Source organism: Bolinopsis microptera, chromosome 2 (genome assembly GCF_026151205.1).
Source record: "Bolinopsis microptera isolate Bmic1 chromosome 2, MBARI_Bmic_1.0, whole genome shotgun sequence".
In the NCBI taxonomy this organism is placed as follows: Eukaryota; Metazoa; Ctenophora; class Tentaculata; order Lobata; family Bolinopsidae; genus Bolinopsis; species Bolinopsis microptera.
Genome location: NC_087073.1, coordinates 10,129,422 through 10,149,474, shown reverse-complemented (window position 1 = coordinate 10,149,474; position 20,053 = coordinate 10,129,422). Strand labels below are relative to the sequence as shown.

Sequence of the window (20,053 nt, the reverse complement as noted above, 5' to 3'; positions counted from 1 at the left end):
GTTTCATAAGTTTTGTCTTTAAGACTATTTCCCGTTTGTAACGAACATCTATCTCGCTGTAAGGATAGTAGCAGCGATCTTTTGGAAGCTTGTTTAAAGATTGAGCTTAATTTCGAATAATATGTAGCTATATTTTAAAAAGAAGAGCATTGTATTTGTAATATTATTTCTGTATTGTTTAAAACATTCTCAACTCATTTATAATCTCGACTTTAACATTATTACTGGTTACAAAACACTACTATGAAAATATTTATCTTCACAACGAGAATTCTCAAAACTATTTTTTACAACTGCATTCTTTGCTCTGTTTCTTCTTCTCCTTCTGTACTGTGATAGTATCTCCTCTTGGTCGAGAAGCTTCTTCCACAGCCCGCTTCTTTTCCAACGCTTGATCGACTAGGTCTGTGAACGCCTGTGTAAGTAACATTCCATTAGAGTATACCGAAACTAATTAACTACTTTTACACTTTTGTCGGTATACACTGTACACGAAGCATAAATTTTAATGATAAAGTCATACTAGAATATTTTGTAAGTTTTGGTCAAAGAGAACAACTATGTTTTGTCACCTAACAACTGATATCACCAACACATCGGCATTCAGCAGTGTCATCTTACGAAAAACAGAAATTCGAAACTCAAAATTCTTCGCACAAATATGTAGCTCAGTGTGTTTTGATACATGACTTGGTATTTAATTTACAGTAGTTGGGACATTTATTAAATATCCAAGGGTTTCCTAGAACATTAAGAAATGAAGTACAAGTTTGCTATGCTGGGGGACTACGAACCCCCTTCAACCAGTTTCAAGCTTGTCACCCTGATTACATATTATACATAGTGAGCTGTAAAGTAAATCAAGAAAATATCATTAACTACTACAAAGCTTGACAATGTTAAGCTAAAATTTAAAAAATTCATCTTAAGAACTAACAAGATGTGATATTATAAGAAAACACAGCTATAAAATAAAATAAAATTAACTAGTAAAACAATAACAGAAAACATAGCCTCGCCTTGCTCTTAACCTCTAGTTCCATGTGCAAATTTTCACTCAAATTTTTCACTCAAATAAAATTTTCCCGAATTTTTGGCTCTCTTTTCGATTCACTGAAATATTTCAGTTAAAAAATTTGTGAACGTGCTCACGTATTAAATTTTTCTCACTCAAATAATATACTCCCTGCGGTCGTAATCGATATTATAATTGCATTTTGTTGTCCCGCGGCCGCACCCAAGTTTGTGTTTGTGTTTGTGTATCCTAATTAAAACTAGAGTGGCTGCAGTCCTGATCCTGCCCGACACCACCAATACACGTATCGATTACTGTGTGCAAATTATTTGCCCATTTTATTTCGCAAATAAAATTTGGGCAAATTGTGTCACTGTATTATTTGCCCATGGAACCGAAGCTAACTTAGGGTAATTCGACACTAATATAGAGTAAACATTTAAGAGTTTACATACACGTACAGTGTACACTTAAATGAAATATAAATAAAGGGTGATGTAGAAACTAGAAACATGGAAGAAGAACTAGGAAGTCAAAAGAAAGTTAATCATACCACCTATTAACAAAACAAATATTTAATAAAACAAATATTTATTTTTACGGCACAATCAAACAATATCAATAATAAATAAATCAGGGGAGGTTTGAAGAGGTTTCAAGTGCCGAAGGCCACTGCTTATCTTTAGGATTTGAGAGTGACCTGTGCTTGAAACCCCCTCAACCATCCACTACGTCAATATACTTATTATACAAATATAGAAAAATATAATTATCTAAGCTAAAATTGCTTATTGGTCTAGTTTGGTGACATAGGAGAGCCCAGTTGAGTTTTAGTTTAGGTTTATGTTTTAAATCAAAGTTTGAAAGGTTAGCCATGTTTCATGGCAGAGAGAGATATCATGTGTGCAGAGCCGTACCGGATGTAGAATTTGAGATATAATATAGATTAGTTACCATATATTAGGGTCACCTCGATTTTGGAGGGATAGCAAGTGCTTTTTAAGGTTAGATTTAATAATACCTGACGAGGCTGATAAGTCTGAATTTTATTAACATGCAACAGGGGTTGGTCAAGTGAATTCAATTTAAGAAATCTGAGTAAATGTCTACTCCCAATTTAGTCCAAATGTTAAGTTTAGTGACGCTCCAATAACACATACCTCAGTAATGTTGAGGTTGAGTTTAGCACTGGTTTCATAGAATGGCAGGCTGTATTGATCAGCACACTCCTCTCCTTTCTCGCTGCTCACTTTTCTTAGTGGTGAGTCAGCCTTGTTACCAACTGAAATCATTAGCATAACATTAGTATTGAGGGAAAAAATGCACACTAAATCTTTAGTGAAACTATTTATACCAAGAGCTACAATCTACATTTCAAGCTTTGTGCTGAAAACACATGGAAAACACAACTTCTTTAATGTTTTATATATATAACGAGTGTTGGAAAGTTTCACACAACATTGTTAATATAACTGCAGGCTATATATAATAATAATCAGCTTCCTATATAGACAAAGTATGTACTGAGTGTGTAACTTTATTATAAACCAGAGCTGCTAGGGCAGGGTGATCTGCACTTATACACGCAACTATGTGGGATGCAGCAAATACTAGAGTACATGTTCCATGATGTTGCGATATTACAGTGGTGACACATAGCTGCCCACCCAATGGTATGTGGCCCGGAGATAAGTAATGCTAATTGAAATGTATGTGCAGTACACACTCTGAATGTCTGGTATGTAAACACAATACACTCTGGTATTAAATAAAATACACTCTGGTATGTAAACACAATACATTCTGGTATTAAATAAAATACACTCTGGTATGTAAACACAATACACTCTGGTATGTACACACAATACACTCTGGTAATAAAACAATACACTCTGGTAATAACACAATACACTCTGTTATGTACACACAATACACTCTGGTACACTCTGACTTCTCCGTGTTTGTGCTATCAAGGACTCATTGTAAGGCCCTAAACGCTATCTTATTTCACTTGATTACATTTGATGAGGACATCACGCCACAATTTAGGCAAAGTTTGGCAATTAATGAAAATTTAAAACATTGAATAAATTATGCAGCGTTTAAATGTACAATATTACTGGATATATTTATATTTTATGCATTATTATCTGATATTAATTCTAGAGATGATATTAATTCTAGAGATTTGAGCCTAAGAAACTTATAGTAGAGACTTTACCAAAACAAAAATTGGTGAGACCTTTCTTTTACTTAGGTGACTTATTGGTTTAACAAGTGCAAGTGGGATTCACCATATTTTCATTTTGCTTCCTTAATGTTAGGGCAGGCCAAGATTATTGTATTACATATTTTTTTGGAATAATTAGTAGAATTTTACCCCCAAAAATTTTGAAACATGGAACACAACTAAATTTATATTGCATAACCCTACTTTAAGCATCGTTTAATTAACCAATTAAGATGCACTGCATATTTTTTCAACGCAGAAATAAAATGCTCCAATCACACTCAGCGCCTCCCTGCTTCGATCAACAACAAACTCAGCGCCTCCCCCGACCTAGAATCTTGACAATATCCTGGCAGGCACTCTCAATTTCGATGAGCCACTTGTGGACATGGTCAAATGTAGAAGGTCGGGTCGTGTCGTATACCACCATTACAGCATGAGCGTCACGGTAGTAGCTCGCTGTTATCGATCTTTGAGTGAAATTTTTAGTTGTTTGGTAGAAATAGTCAGTGTGAAATTTAGTGAGTGTAACAGTGTAACAGAGTGTGAGTATGACATAGTGTGACGGTGACACTATGACAGAGTGTGACACTGTTGACGGTGTGCCGTATGAGTGTGACACTGTGACAGAGTGTGACGGTGTAACAGTGTGACAGAGTGTGACGGTGTGAGTGTGATTGTGACACTGTGAGTGTGACACTGTGAGTGTGACACTGTGAGTGTGACACTGTGAGTGTGACACTGTGAGTGTGACACTGTGAGTGTGACACTGTGAGTGTGACACTGTGAGTGTGACACTGTGAGTGTGACACTGTGAGTGTGACACTGTGACTGGGTGTGACGGTAACAGTGTGCCAGAGTGTGACGGTGTGAGTGTGACACTGTGAGTGTAACATGATGTTATCTGTGTTGGTCTCAGTCGGTATGTCAAGATACATACCTAGTACCTACATACATGTACATTGTACCTAGTAGTAAATTACAGAGCATACATAACATAACAGTAGTCACTATAAGTAGTCAGTACATAAAGTACATGTTTTTAAGTTTTCTGTCAGATCGTAGTTGTCATAGTAGACTCAGGTTTGCAGCACGGATCATCCTCGCTGGTAATTTTAAGAACGGTAAATTGATGGGGCGGATGATTCTGAACTGAACTTTTGTACTGTGTTGTACTTTAAATACATTAGACCACATGGCGCACAGCACATGTCACGGTCGCGGTAGGCATTATTATCATATTATCAAGGGAGTAAATGCTATTTTCATGGTTTTCTTCGGTCTAATAACCAGTTACCAAGGTTGCCACTTTTATCCCGATATTATATGGCTTCAAATATGGTTTTTTCTTTCCAAGACTTTCTGTCAATATTATCTGCTATTCCTTTAATATCCAATCAAATCTTTATTTTGTTTCTAAGTTTAGTGGGAAAGGTAATGTATCAAGCCGTTTGGCTGTTCACGTGTCACAAAAAAAGACATCCAGTCAAGTGGAACTAATTATGTGAGCTCCACGTATTCTAACACTCAATTAAAATAAACCAATTGATAGTGCAATATAGACTGTATGATAACGCAATTTAACAGAGGAATTGTGACGGGAATATATTTATAATACACTATATATATCATATTTTATGTACACTATACTACAGGGTGGCCCATAAGTGACTACCCACACGCAACCTCTTAATAACTCACGTAATTCGTCTCCAAATTGCACCAAAATTTCAGAGATTATAGATATGGGTCAAACTTAGATTTCCTGAAAGTTTCGTAAGCCACGCCCAATTACAGTGGGCGTGGCGTGACACTCCCTCTTTTTCACTATTGTCTTTATAAAATGAAAACGCTTTAAGCTAAGAACTCCAAATTTTTTGCACACATTTGGCTTGATAATTGAAAACCTTTCCCAAAGTTTCAAGTTCATTGGTTAAAATATGGCTAAGTTATGACCATTTCAAAACTCATCGGATACGTGATCCGAGCACTCAGTCAGTGATCTCGTCACTTGGTTAATGGCCTGTTTGGCTCACATGCACCGCTTGATTGGTTGCAGCCTGCTTATGGGCCGGCCTATACAGCTGACAGCACCTAAAACGCTATCACACGAATTTATGGTGGTGTCACCATTTCAGGGCTTGTTAGCCCTGCTAGTCACAGGTTCCTTACAATCAATAAAAATGGTTCACTATCCTCCCTTTACTGCAGAACAACGATTGTTCGTCTACCTGAAGAAAGAAAATGGGGAGTTCTACCCTCAGATTAAACGACAATTTCAGATGAAATTCAACCGACCACCCCCTTGCCGGAAAAGCTGCTTTGACATTCATCACAAGATCAAGTTTACGTTTTCTGCACACGATCGGCGAAGAGTCGGCAGAAGACGAACTGCGAGGACTGTAGAAAACATCACGATGGTTGTTGGTGACGTGATGGACACACCTAAGATTCGCACCCGGAAACGAGCTCCTGCCTTAGACCTCAGCAGAACAACCCTTCAGCGAATCCTAAAGCAAGACCTTTCTAACCGGGCCTACCGAATCACAAAGAAACACAAACTTTTGGACCGTGCTTTCCAATCGAGGATAGATTTCGCCAACACATTCCTTGAACATCTTAATTGAAATTATTGAATTGTTTTTGTGTGGGAATTTTTATTAGTTGATTTCATTTATTGATTTATCCTAAAAATTTGTGTTTTCCTTTCTATACATCATCGGTATCCAATCAAAGCCTAATGAACCTCATTAATACACGCTAACGCCTTACTCTTGATCAGATTGGGTGACGAGATCACTAATTGAGTGCAAATATCACTGACTGAGTGCTCGGATCACATATCCGATGGATTTTAAAATGGTCATAACTCAGCCATATTTTAACCAATGAACTTGAAACGTTTGGAAAAGTTTTCAATTATCAAGCCAAATGTGTGCAAAAAATTTTGAGTTCTTAGCTTAAAGCGTTCTCATTTTATGAAGACAATAATGAAAAAGAGGGAGTGTCACGCCACGCCCACTGTAATTGGGCGTGGCTTACGAAACTTTCAGGAAATCTAAGTTTGACCCATATCTATAATCTCTGAAATTTTGGTGCAATTTGGAGACGAATTACGTGAGTTATTAAGAGGTTGCGTGTGGGTAGTCACTTATGGGCCACCCTGTATATTATGTACTATATATACCATATAATTGTAAGTGTTCTGCTGTACACTGTACACATTATAATTCATCCACTTCCGCGGTCCGATGATGTCTTCAATTATATTAAGCTCTGTGGTTTACCTAAATTTCTCCTGCCCGGCAGTATCCCAGATCATAAGTTTAACTGTCAATCCATCCTGTTGAACTGTCTTTACTTTAAAATCAACTCCAATTGTTGATATGTAGGTACCTGTAGAATTTTAACATTGTAACAACATATAAAATAATCCCTTAAATTCATCAAATTTCTGAATTAAAAACTAACGATAAATACAACGACTATTATATCGATAAATCTTACTATATATAAAGCGAGACGATATATATTTATCCGTGCCATTTTACTGACACCACGGCATCAATTTTAACGCAAATTTCCACAAAAACCGTAACAGATATACAACTGAAACTTTTTTGACTGGGTCAAATGTTTTAATGGCCCCCAAATCAGCATGAAAAAATTAAAAATTGGCCAAAAAATGGGAGTTTTAGAGCCCAAAATTTGCATTTGGTACCCCAAGCGGTGTCAAAAACGCGAATTAAATAGGTAATAAATATTTTAGTCTCTTGAGTCTTGACACCATTTTAGGGTTATACGGGTTCCTGCTAGTATATATAAAGCGAGACGATATATATGGATCCGTGCCATTTTACTGACACCACGGCATCAACTTTAACGCGAATTTCCGCAAAAACCGTAAAAGATATACAACTGAAACGTTTTTGACTGGGTCAAATGCTTTAATGGCCTTCAAATCAGCATGAGAAAATAAAAAATTGGCCAAGAAATAGGAGCTTTAGAGCCCAAAATTTGGACTCCCGAGTGATGTCAAAAACGAGAATTAAATAGGTAATAATTATTTTAGTCTCTTGAGTCTTTTAGAGTTATATACGGGTTCCTGCTAGTATCGATAAATTGCAACGTTTTAATTTTAATTTTAATCAAGGACCTAGCATACATGTGTAAATCATATAAATAATAGAGATGTGACTAGTTGTACTTAATGATGCCTTAGTAATGAAAGGAACGTGATTTGTATATTTACCTTATTCCTTACCAGTATAGAGGTCATCAGAATATCGCAACATAATGCAACTTTTCCCAACACCTGAAATATTTTAAAATATTTTCGGTCTTCAAGATTTAAATCCCTGATTCTTATTATAATACATAGTAGTAGTACAGTAGTAGTACATAAAGGTTGGAAACGAACAAATAAGAGAAAAAAAAAACTTAAAACTGACTTGGCATCTGACACAGGTGTTCCTTGGGTAAATACCCAAAATTGTTATGTAACAGACTTTTAAATTTTGCCTTTGTTCTTGAAATACCTCAAATTCATTAAAAATCACATTTTTAGAAAGTATATTCACCTAAGGAAAATTAAGTCCTGGGCGTGGCCTGTCTTTTCCAAAAGTCGAGATTTACCTTTTTTGAGTTTCATTCTAAGTTCTACAAGCAATTACATGTTCTTTTCCATATGAAATTTTCGAATTAAAAAGCATAATACTCACTACTGTCACCAACAAGAAGCAACTTCAAAATGAGATCGTATTCCTTAAGCTGTTTTGACATTGCATACTGTGTTCCTGTAGTCTATTATGAACTATAAATATTGCTGCTGTTTATAATTTGATCTGCAAAATCAAATCGTGTGGTGCAATTGGCAGAGCACTCAGTACACACTACACAATTTGCTGCTATCCAATAATTATACAAAATATCTTTGTTTAAATACTACAAAGTTAAAGCATAATCATCGATGAATTGTATTATCAACAAGAATTGCACCTGTTTTCTCGACAGGGGGCAAATGCTAGATTTCCATCCACTGCATACTCTGATCAGTTATAATTTCACACAGTGAAACCCTGATTAACCCTACCCAGTACCTCTTCCCTTCCCTCAAAATTTTGGAAAAATGTCTAAAGTAAAGTAAAGTAAAGTAACAAGAATTGCGCCCGTTGTTTCGTTTTGGCGGACGCTAGATTTCCATTCCACATTTACTATAAATTTAAGTATAACCTCCAATCAGCTCACTTCAATCTTCATGATAATAATATTGATAAATTATGCATTAAATACGGGTAATTCAGTTCAATTGCTGTAGAACTTAACTTGCATCTGTAATTCAAGAAATTGTAAGCAAAGGTAAACTATACTTGTGTACACATCAATACACTACGCGTGCCACGTACAAATTGGGCTTATAACCTAATATTATACATTACATTGTCTACATTAAAACACAGTCGCGCCGCGCATTCATAGATCACAGGCTATCTATACACCAAATCTCCGCAAGCAATCCTCGCGCGCGCGCAAATTTTTCGTTGCTTGGTAACATACGTACAACGGAAGGAACACGACATATATTTGACCCACCTACCTCAATCTCCAAAATCCACGTTTTTCTGCAAAAACGACCATTCGTAACCTTTCTCTATTGCCTTTTTACAAAAGGGTGAAATGGAAAAAATTATGACATAACATCATCACACATGTCTATAAAGTATCAAATCACTATATGGAAAAATATAAATATCTTACCACCAAAATTAATAAATTATTAACTATGTAACTTTATTAAAAATTTTTCAAATAAATTCAAAAAGCATCCCCAAAAGACAACCCTATTCATACTTCCCAGTGGAATGAAGATTTACAAATCGCTTTTTTGCTACAAAAGGGTGGAAATAAAGATAATCATTATGATTCTCTTTATTACTAACATATGCATAGCTAGGTCCTTCAATTCTCCCTAATACTTCGTTTGAAACATTCCGAAAATGTGAATCATTAGAAATATCCTTGGAAATCATATCTTTCTTAAACCCTTCTAATTTAATCTTAAAACCTAAAACAGTCACTGAGTTCTTAACATCTGGAGGGAGTTTGTTCCAGTAAGGAATAACTCGCTCTGGAAGAAATGAACTTTCCTAATCTTTGCCATACTCTTACAACATCTGTTGGATGATACAAGATTAAGACCAGATCTGCTCACTTTAAACAAATCTGACCCGTAATCGGTAAAACCATTAATAACCTTAAAAGCTTCAATAAGGTCCCCATGTATTCGCCGCTCTGCCAGCGTTGTCAAATTGAGAATTTCCAGTCTACGGCTGCAAGGAAGAGTACCCACCTCATCAATAAGACGGGTAAACCGCCTCTGGACGCTCTCCAGCTCCAAAACAATCCCCCAACTTCCATGAGCCACAACTGGATTCCACAATTGGACACAATAGTCAATACTCTAGATAAGGTCTTATTAAAGCTTTATATGTATTCTGTGTAAAATTATCTTTATCCCGGTTGTTGCGACAAGTGAAAATGCTCTTATTAGGGAAAGGAGTTTACTCAACGTTTCAATGTGACTACATCGTATTCATGATCTAAAAACAAGTGTCAAAAATTCAAAACGTAAAAAACATATATCTAAGGCAAAATTTGTGTACATTAATTTATTTTTAATTAATCAACTTTATCCAAAAATTCGATACAAAAAAGTCACAACAAAATTCATAACAAAATTAGTTTATACGACGACAAACTTTTATAGTAAATACTGTACATTCCTAAAACATATTAAACAGAACAATTTACCTACAACCTATTAAAGTTATATTTTCTGGATTCATCGCTAAATTTTGGTCGGTGCACGTCAACTTGGTGCAAAATCAAGCAATTAGTTATAACATATGAATGCTTTTTGATTGAAATAAATTTTCGTGCACATACAGAATGAATGGTTAATAATTTAATATATATGTAGACCAAGCTCTGTGCACGGGATGCTTCCTGGAAGAATCCAGTTCATTTAGCGGGGCACCCTACCTAAAGCCAAATTGAGATATAATAATCATATTCCTAGGGAAATAATCAGAAATCGAATACCAATCAAACAATATGATATATAGGAGTAGTAACCATATTTACTATGCAAAATGCCCCAACCACATAGTGTAAATTTATATAAAATTCAAATTCCATATCATCATTAAACCTCAATAGTCAATATAATAGTCCAAGCACAATTAAATAACTTCTTATATACCTTACTGTCATACTACAAATTAATTAAACATTTGAAATCTGTTAACCAGAGAATAAATTTCTAAACCTAATGCAAGTGAAATAATTTAGATGCAATAATGAATGCCTAATGTGAGTATCGTCTGTCAATGTCCTTGTAAAACAGTCTGTACAAGATATATGAGTAACTAATATAGAAGAAAAAAACAGGAAGTTGTCCTCTGTTGAAAAATAAATAAAATATCTAGAATATAGATTAGAATATAAAATAACATTCAGTCAATGTGTCGTCAATAAACTGTACAATTATCAAATGTTAAAACTGGGTGATACAGTCACCAAAAATAAATACTAAGTATAATAAGTTAATAAATTAAAAGTGGTCTATAAAACTACCACTAGGTATAATAGGTCAATAAATTAAAAGTGGTTTATAAAACTACCACTGTGCGAACCCCTTCTCCAGTTAAAACATGTCAGTCATGTGAAAAATCAATCAGAATGGTAAGGTGGTAAAAAAGGGAATATCCTTTCGATACATCAATTATATATGCCTCAGATTTAAAAGAATTCTAATTCTTTTAAATTATACCGTCGACAATTCATATGACAAATTTTACACTGCAATCATAGTCGACGATAACTAAGTATCTTCTAAAGAAGATACTTAGTTATCGTCGACTATGATTGCAGTGTAAAATTTGTCATATGAATTGTCAACGGTATAATTAGGGTCTGTTGTTATAGATGAGAGTAGCTGTTTCTTATACGAATCACTAAAGCTTTTAACATCGGGCAGATTTCGTAGATCTGTTGGAACATTATTCCAACATTTTGCCCCCAAGTATTGAAAGTTTTTATGTGATGTTGATCTATTAACATATAGGTTGCAGCTTTTGCCGCTCCTACTACCTCCTGATATGTAACTAAATTTGTTCATAAAGTTTGTAGGACAATTGTCATGGATGATTCTAAACATATAATTTGACAGATGGAGTTGTCGTCTAAGATGGAGTGGTAACCATTTCATGTCTCTATATAAAACATTAAGGCTGCTCTCTGTTTGTGGAACGTTGAGAGCTATTTTGGCTACCTTTTTGTACAGAGTTTCAAGTTCAGCAAGTTTTGTCTTGCCAGCTCTACAATAGATCGTGTCTAAATAATCGAATTGTGGCAACATGAGTGCATTGGCAAACATTTTCCTATATTTAATGGGTAGCAGTGCTTTACTTCTATACATGGCACCAATTCTCTTCATGACCTTCCTAATAATATAATCTACATGGCTTTTGAAGTTTAATTTACTATCTAGAATGAGGCCAAGATATTTTGTCTCTTTGCACTCCTTGATTGTGAAAGTTACCTCATTACATCCAATGGTTAATTCATCATGTTGATCAACAGAATCAAACAATAGGAATTCAGTCTTCTTTTCATTGACTGATAATTTATTAACACTGAGCCATTTAAAGATTGTCATAAGTTCTATTTTCATGTTTATAAATGTGCTTCTGCAGGTTTGATCAAAGAATAGTGCACCATCATCTGCAAATAGAAAGGGCTTAGATCGGTTACAGGCATAAATGATGTCATTTATGAAGATACTAAATAATATAGGCCCAATGATGCTTCCTTGTGGTACACCACTCAGAACTTCTAAAAATGAGCTTAGTTTGCCATTGATCCTAGTGCATTGATATCTACAAGATAAGAAGTTCTTAAACCAGGTACATACATGCTACATACATACATGCTACATGAAGAGGTCTCCTCCTAGTCGTTGGAGTGGCCTGCATCACACACATCTCTTCTACGGCGTAACATGTTCCTCCATTCCACTCGCTTAAGAGCCAACTGTTTTACTGCATCTCTGCTGATGTTATCGACACCTGTAAATTCAGTCGCATCCTTGAGTACACAGGCCATCCAGCCTTTGCGGGGTCGTCCTCTCAGTCCAGAGGCGGCTCGTGGGAGCTGGCTGGCAGTTTTGTTGGGGGTCCAATCGATGGACTGGGGGGGAGGGGGGCTTGGGAGCCGGCTCAAGCTGATCCCTCCAAACTACCGATTACATTACACACAGGGCCTTGTTATATGTAATGTGTAACACTTTACAGGCGACAGCAAACAAAAACAAAATTTTATAACATGGTTGAAACAGGACACCACATGTGTACGATCTTAGCCGCGCAGTATCATAGTTAGTTAGTAATTAGTAGGTGACGGAAGCTTCTAAGCTTTCCGTAGTGCCCCCAACCTGCTTTCAGATATGGGAGTCATATATGCCTTCAGTTTCCACCCGGTGAACCTGGTCGGCGAGCCCCCAGGTTTCAACTGCGCATAATAATATAGCCGTGCGGGTAATAAACCCCGGGTTGGCTTCACGTGTATTCGGTAGTGTGGCCGACCCCACTACTCTGCTGCGCGTTGCCGTGTTGGGGTGCTATCCCGGCGCGCGCGCCGGAGCTAGCCCCTCTCCCCGGCCTCCGCGCACTTCGGCTATTTCGCTATATAAGAATTGAAATCTGCGTTCGTTTTGCGTACTGTATGTTTGGTAAGATAATTATTTATAAAGAATCAGAGTTGCCATGCCGCTCGCCCGAGCGTTTGGAGTTTTTAGGAGCCAGACCAGACACTTGCCTGGATTGCATCGCAATAGCTCCGTATCGACTCCTTACGCCAGAGTAAGTTGTTATATCCTATATACTCTGTAAGTTTCACGTTAGCGTCTGAGGTACCAGTCCAGACTATATGCATAGTGACGCTTTGCGCTTAACTCAAGAGATGTGAGTTCGATGAGATTGTACTTTTATTGTATGACTGTAACTTGGAGATGGGTTATCAGGATTAGAAAATGTATCGTTTCCAGTACCGAGAGGTTGGATCTAAGGGAGCCAGCCTGGACTCTTGTCCAGATTGCATCGCAATAGCCCCTTGTCGACCCTCGCTCTCGTTCCTGGTAACGGTGTGTGGTTACTATGGTAACAGTGTGTAGTTGCTATGGTGAGTTGCTATGGTAACAGTGTGTAGTAGCCATGGTAACAGTGTGTAGTTGCTATGGTATCAGTGTGTAGTTGCTATGGTAACAGTGTGTAGTTGCTATAGTATCAGTATGTAGTTACTATGGTAGCAGTGTTTAGTAGCTAGATAGTGATTTGGAGTTGCTACGGTAACCGTGTGTGGTTGCTATGTTAAGAGTGTGTAGTTTCTATGGCAACATTGAATGGTTGCTGTGGTAACAATTTAGAGTTCTTCTTCGTTGACAAATTCTAGTAAAGTCGTTTCAAATGATTAACATCGTTTAAATGAATAAAACTGAATAAAAAGTTGAAACAATAGATAATAAAATTACCCGCCATGCGCGCTACCAGAGTAGCTAGCGCAGCGCGCAAAACGTATTAAAGGATTGACAGCGAGATCATTAGCACATACTGTGCTCAAATGGCGTTCGCGCGTTACGTTAAATATAGGAAAAATTTAATATAGCAGTCTCAATTCGAATCAAGATAACGCTGATAGGATGAATCAATCATTCATTGATAAGCCAGTGTGTGCTACACTCATATCGTTTCATCTACACACTAAGTAATCACTAATCTATAATGATGAAGTAGTGGCAGAAAAGTCATGCCTTGTAACATGATCAGGTTTGACAGCGGTGCTATAGTCCCTTCGCATTTGATGGCTGAAGATTACTTCGGTGAGTCTGTTTGAGAGGTTGTGCTATTAGAGTGGAATTTACCAGGTGTAGGAGCTGCGCCTTGAGGGAAGAATGTAACCAGTTTTGGAAAACTGTCGCCCTGTCGTGTGGTAATATTTTAATTCTGTGAAAGCATGGTTCGAGGTAAAATTTATAAACAAGTAAGTAAAGTGAATCAATTTTACACGCTAAAACTTTATATAAACATGGGCTTTTAAGGAAAATAGATCATGTTAGGTCTGATATGTCTGGCCGGAGGCCTTTCTCTTTGATATGTGGTGTATGGCCATGGGCCGTTCTCTTTTGTATGATGTGGAGGATGAGAATTTCAATAGGTATATAATATTTCATGTTATATTACAAATGACTAGATCAATTTCTTGCCTGTAGACACGGATTAGTAGCTGGGTTGGTCGAGGGGGGTATACTGCATGTCTGACTGCGAATCTCAGTTAGACAACTCTAATTTCAGGAACTTGGATAGAGAGTTGAGCTTTGTCTTAATAAGAGACGTGATGTCTGATGTTGGCATTCTTGTAATCTGTGCGAATGTCTAGGGAGACTGTATCCATCAGACTTATCCTTGGTTCAGAGCAGTATCTGTTGTCCTGCATCGTGGCTGAGTAGCTGTCTGTCTGTTTGGCTTTGATTTCCGTAGATATTTATGCCTGTTCCTGGGAATCTAGGGGTGTTAGTATACACACAAGGGGGTGGAACGAATGTTAGTTTATAAATTTAGTTTAGCAGCCAATACGGAGGCAAGTAACGATCGAGAAAACAAGAAGTGTTCTAAACGCCGTCAAAAACCGAAAGATGATGCAAAAAGTGTGTCTAGTCAACAAACAGAAGGACTGTAACTGAGACCCTGGTTCTATGAATGCTGACGATCTACAATATGCAGTAGAGTGAGACAGAATACAAATGAAAGAACAGAGCAATAGAATTATAACAAGAAACTTAGCCTGTAGAGTAAAACGGCTGAGAATTCCAGCACTCATATCAGAGAGTGTCCCCATTTCTGTTGGTGCTGACTTCCCAGAGAAGCAGCAGTGTCGTACTTTATCAGAGTTGCTTGTACCAGAGCGGTTGATATCAGTCTTCGTTAAGTTGAGGGGCTACTGATGATTTCTTGCTTCTATCCTGCTTCTGTTAGTTTATAATTTTAGTTTAGCCTGAAAGCTAAGAGGGGATTAGTAAACACGCAATAGTATGATACACTGCTGCCAGCTGACTCACCAGCAACAATGCATGTCCAAAGGGAGGCAGAGGGAGAGATACCACCGTCAACCTGGGTGACAGGCCACCGACAGTACACCCAACCTCTGTAGGTCTGAGGGCGACAGGTCAAGAACCAGGTGAGACGGATGGCATCCGACCCCCTACCTCGATAGTTAGCTTGGGGATGACAGGACAGTGCTATCCTGGAGCGAAAGTAATGCAATGAAAAAAGGGACCGAACTGCTGAGGTGATTGAGTGAGTGAGATGCTGCATTGCTACTGGCTGACTCGCCAGCAACAATGCAAGTCCAAGAAGAAAGAAAGAGAGACACTGTCCGTTATCTGGGTGAGCCACCACTGACAGTGCTCCCACTTCTGTGGGGCTGAGGGTGTTGGCTCCAAGAACCAGCGGTGAGCGAACAGCGCCTGACCCCCTCTATGGTTAACTTGAGAGTAACAGGACTATGCCATTCTCCAGGCCAATCCGTTCAGTAACCAGCTGACCCAGCACCACCTCTGATGGAAGATGTGGTTCGGATTGGACTTCGCTAGGATTTGTCAGTTTTTCTGTAGACACTAATGCTCCCTCGAGGAAAGACATGAGCCCCGGCGAAACAGACCAAAAACGTGGCAGGGATTCTCACCCTACGCGCAGTATCATAGCCCCAGTGACATAAATTTAAAAAGGGACTAGGAATCCAGTCTGGAAAGAAAAAACGGCTACCATATATTTTTAAAACGACTACCATAAATTTTTCGGCCGCTCCGCGGCCGGATAACAATTTCATTTTACTTTGCTAGTTATATTACAGAGGTTTAGTTATTCATTAGTATAGTTATTAATTCATTAGTATAGTTATTCATAATTGCCAAAAGATTGTGAAAGAATTCCTTTCCGGGTCTCGAACTCGCGATCTGCTAATGTAGTACCGACGGATTAACCAACCAGGCTACGATTCCATGTACACTTTTGTAATATTTACATATAGGTCTTCGCGCGTTCCTGCAACTACCATACTACCATACTACCAAACAGTCCATACTACCATACTGGTAGTAGGAAAATCTTGGATCCTGACAGGAATATCTTGGATTATTTGGTAACGCGCAAGTTAAGCGCAAGAACTAGGAATCTGCAGGAATCTGGCATTTGCGCTCGATTCGAACATCTTCTCGGATAAATATAGAATTAAAGTACAGTGCGCGGCGTTACAGTGTGTAACAACCGAGAGCGACTATTTTAAAGTTGATTTAATAATTTTGTTGACAAAAATTAGTCGGCGTGGCTATGGAAATTAATATGGCTAGGAATTAGATTCTTAGATTCCTCACTTTATGTCACTGGGATCATAGCAGTCAATAGTTCAAACTGCAAAGGGTCCTGGACCCTCAAATCGAGGCAAATCATAATAGATTACCTGTAGTGGGATGCGCACGATGTGCTTTGTAACGTTTACAATTAACTATGTGTTAAAACTGCGCGGCTGAGTAGTCCAATGGTAGGGTTGGACTCCCTACAACACAAAATTTCACGAAGATCATGCGTGCGCTTACATTAAAATGTATGATAGTGAATAAAGAGCTTTATATTGTGATTTGTTATTTCCTAACACTATTACTAATTACTATTTCTATTTTAAGCACCAGCCACCAGATAATAATTTTAGGGCGTCCACGGATGCCTGGACGCCCTCAATAGCCGCCTCTGTCTCAGTCTCTTTCCATAGTTTGGTTTCCAATCCAGTAAGAAATTGGGAAACCGCGTCTCTGGCATTCTGACAACATGTCCGTACCACCTTAGTCTAGCCGCACCGATGAAAGATTCGATAGACTTAATTCCAGCACGCCTGAGAACTTCTTCATTGGAGACATGGAAGAACCACTTTATCTTCAAGATTCTTCTCAGGGAGGTCAGATGGAAGACCTCAAACCGTTTCATCTGCTTCTTTGTTGTGTTCCAGACTTCAGCTCCATATAACAGAATAGTAATAACAGCAGCCTTGTAGATACGGATCTTGGTGGGTGTTCTTATAGTTCGACTGTTCCATATCTTCCAAAGCTGATGGAACGCACCATTAGCACGCTGGATCCTGATGTCAAGATCTCGGTCAATGGTACCATCCCCACTGATGTTGGCACCAAGATAAACAAAGTTGCTGACCTGTTCAACAGGTTCTCCCTCCACTGTTAGCTTTATACTGTCTCTTTCGGTGTAAGGTCGCTGAGACGCACACTTGCTGATCGCCATGCATTGTGTCTTTTTAGCGTTGATCTTTAACCCAGTATAAGAGGTGTAATAAGCTATAAGATCATTGGACTCTTGCAGCCCTTCTTCAGTATTGTCCATCACTGCCAGATTATCAGTGTAGTCACTATCCATGATAACTTTTTCATCTGCACCCTTTAGTTCCTTTTGCAGTACAGCACCATGACTGATTGCCTTGTGAACATCGGCCAAAAAGATTCCAAAGTTCAGACAAAAATTAAATACAGGAGGGCCGTGGATATCACCCTATCCAGTGCCCGAATTAACAGAGAACCAATCAGACATTTCACCATTAACCCTGACAGCACTCATGGTGCTGAGACACCTCACAGCAAGTTGACTAAAGTGGCTTTTGCTTGTGAAAGGTGTATCAACTACCCGCCGAGGCGGTGGGTTGGGAGTCCCCCCTGGGATCATTTCGTCCGTAAAATTTTACACAATATAGAAGCTACAATAAATTATCTATAAAATTTATATAAACAAACTTAAGAGACCTCAAAGCTCGTCTTCTGAGGAAAGAGATTGAAGGATACGTCATCCAGTCCAAGGTGCTGGGCTTTTTGTCTTCCTCTGATTCCCCTGAGTGCTATGAGTGTGCTTCGTAGCAGATCAAACCTGAATCGTGTTCTGATGTGGTTTTTGACCTGGCTCTTAGCTTCTTTATTGTGGTCAGCTATCCTTTCAGAAATACGATCTACAAACACAGTGCAGAGTGGGCCCATACCTCCGGATGTTGTAAAGACTAGTGGGACAAAGGACCCTTTCTCTGACTGAAGTACCCTTTCCTCATAGAGATCTTTCTTCTCTTTCTCATGTGCAGATACGAAACCCCCCTTGTACCAAGAGAAGAACGTTGGTGCACCTTCTGCTTTTTCCGCAAAGGGCTCAAGCCTATTGAGGACGAAAGTCACGTATTGATTGACTGTTTGCTCTACTCCTCAGTTAGGGAAAAATTCAATTTCCATCCCCTAAACATTACTGACCTAGTCGGTTTGCTCTCCAACAAAACTCTAGATCCTACCACACTCACTGCCACAGCAAGAGCAATCCATTCAATTCTCTCTGTGAACGAAAATTATACAGCCTACTATAAGAGCCCAGATTTCCACTCAAATACTGGCAAGTGCATAATGCTATAGGACCTTAAAATAAGATTGAACCATACAAACTCGATTTATCTATTTTTCTAAAACTAGCATTATATAACATTTCTAAATTATCCCTACACACTTGTAAATAATTAGAATTGTGTAACTTAAATTATTTCAGAATTACAACTATTGTGTACTCAATAAAGTAATTATCACTTTTGTATCCTTGTATCCTTGTATCCTTGTATCCTTGTGCACTGTAGATTTTATCTAGTGGCTTAAATGTATTAGAGTCGCAATTAGGATGAGTGACCCTGATGTCGAAGAATGTTCTTTCAAATGGGGCATACAGTCCAACAGCTGCTACATCCAGACGGGCTTCATCCTGGGTGTTGGTCTTCCTGGAGAATGAAGTTGGTTGGACAGGTAGGAGTGCAGGTTCTATCCTTACATCCTTACACTTTGCTTCTTGAAGGAAGAAAGCTGCAGTGTCTCTAATGGCATTGTGGCGCATGCAAACATATCCACCTAATTTACAATCAAGGGAGTGGTAGACACTGTTTGCATGTCCGCAAGCACATTTAGAAGGCACTCCTTGGATCTTCCATCCATAGCGTAGGCATATGCTGTCTTGGAACTCTTGCTTGTTTAGAACATAGTTGAGGTCCTTTAGAGGTAATGCTGAAAGCCATGTTGATGCTCCCTTCTCTCTTGCTTGGTTTAAGTGGTTCTTAAGAAGATGATCTGACCCATTATAAAGCATCTTGAACCTTTGTGATAGAAACTCATCTTTCTGTTTTCTCAGTTCTTCTTTCTTTTCTTTCATCTTGCCCATATCCAGCTTGGTAATATCCTGGTCTTGTTGGTTGATCAAACTCACAAGATCTTTAGTGAGTTCCACTGAGAATGCATATATTCACGAGATGCTATCCTGACAGGATTGATGATACCTAGGCCTCCACATCGAACAGGGAGTTCAAGGATATCTCTTTCATGCTGGTTGACAGGGCGACCGAGGAGGGCTGGAATGAGCACATGCATGATCTTGCTCTCTAGTGGGACAAAGTGCTCTCCAATGTCTGGTATAGTACGCTTGTAGTATCTCCATCTGTGGCATATTCCTTTAGTAAAGGTCGAATAAGCCAGTTGTGGTTCTTCCGTCGCTACATCTGCTAGTTGATCAATATCAACTATCCATTTTTCAACTTTTTCTTTGATGTACTCTTCCCTGAATTCTTTTGAGCCTACAACAGCACCAAGATGGCGTTCTCCGGATGTCGTGATCTTAACTCCCAGG

The 20,053-nt window shown here is 38.3% G+C and overlaps 1 protein-coding gene and 1 long non-coding RNA gene across 2 annotated transcripts; both read right to left on the bottom strand.

Moving 5' to 3' along the window:
- Window positions 1–19: 19 nt before the first annotated feature.
- On the bottom strand, window positions 20–8,099 carry LOC134826390 (uncharacterized). Its single transcript, XM_063838734.1, has 6 exons — window positions 7,967–8,099; window positions 7,510–7,560; window positions 6,533–6,641; window positions 3,576–3,715; window positions 2,176–2,297; window positions 20–415 (listed from the first exon to the last, which is right to left on the bottom strand). Exons 1-6 carry the CDS (start codon window positions 8,025–8,027, stop codon window positions 281–283), a joined length of 618 nt encoding a protein of 205 aa, XP_063694804.1. The 5' UTR covers window positions 8,028–8,099; the 3' UTR covers window positions 20–280.
- A 5,893-nt stretch (window positions 8,100–13,992) lies between these two features.
- On the bottom strand, window positions 13,993–15,766 carry LOC134826392 (uncharacterized). Its single transcript, XR_010161698.1, has 2 exons — window positions 14,566–15,766; window positions 13,993–14,281 (listed from the first exon to the last, which is right to left on the bottom strand). It is a non-coding gene; the product is annotated as an uncharacterized LOC134826392 (long non-coding RNA).
- Window positions 15,767–20,053: the final 4,287 nt, after the last annotated feature.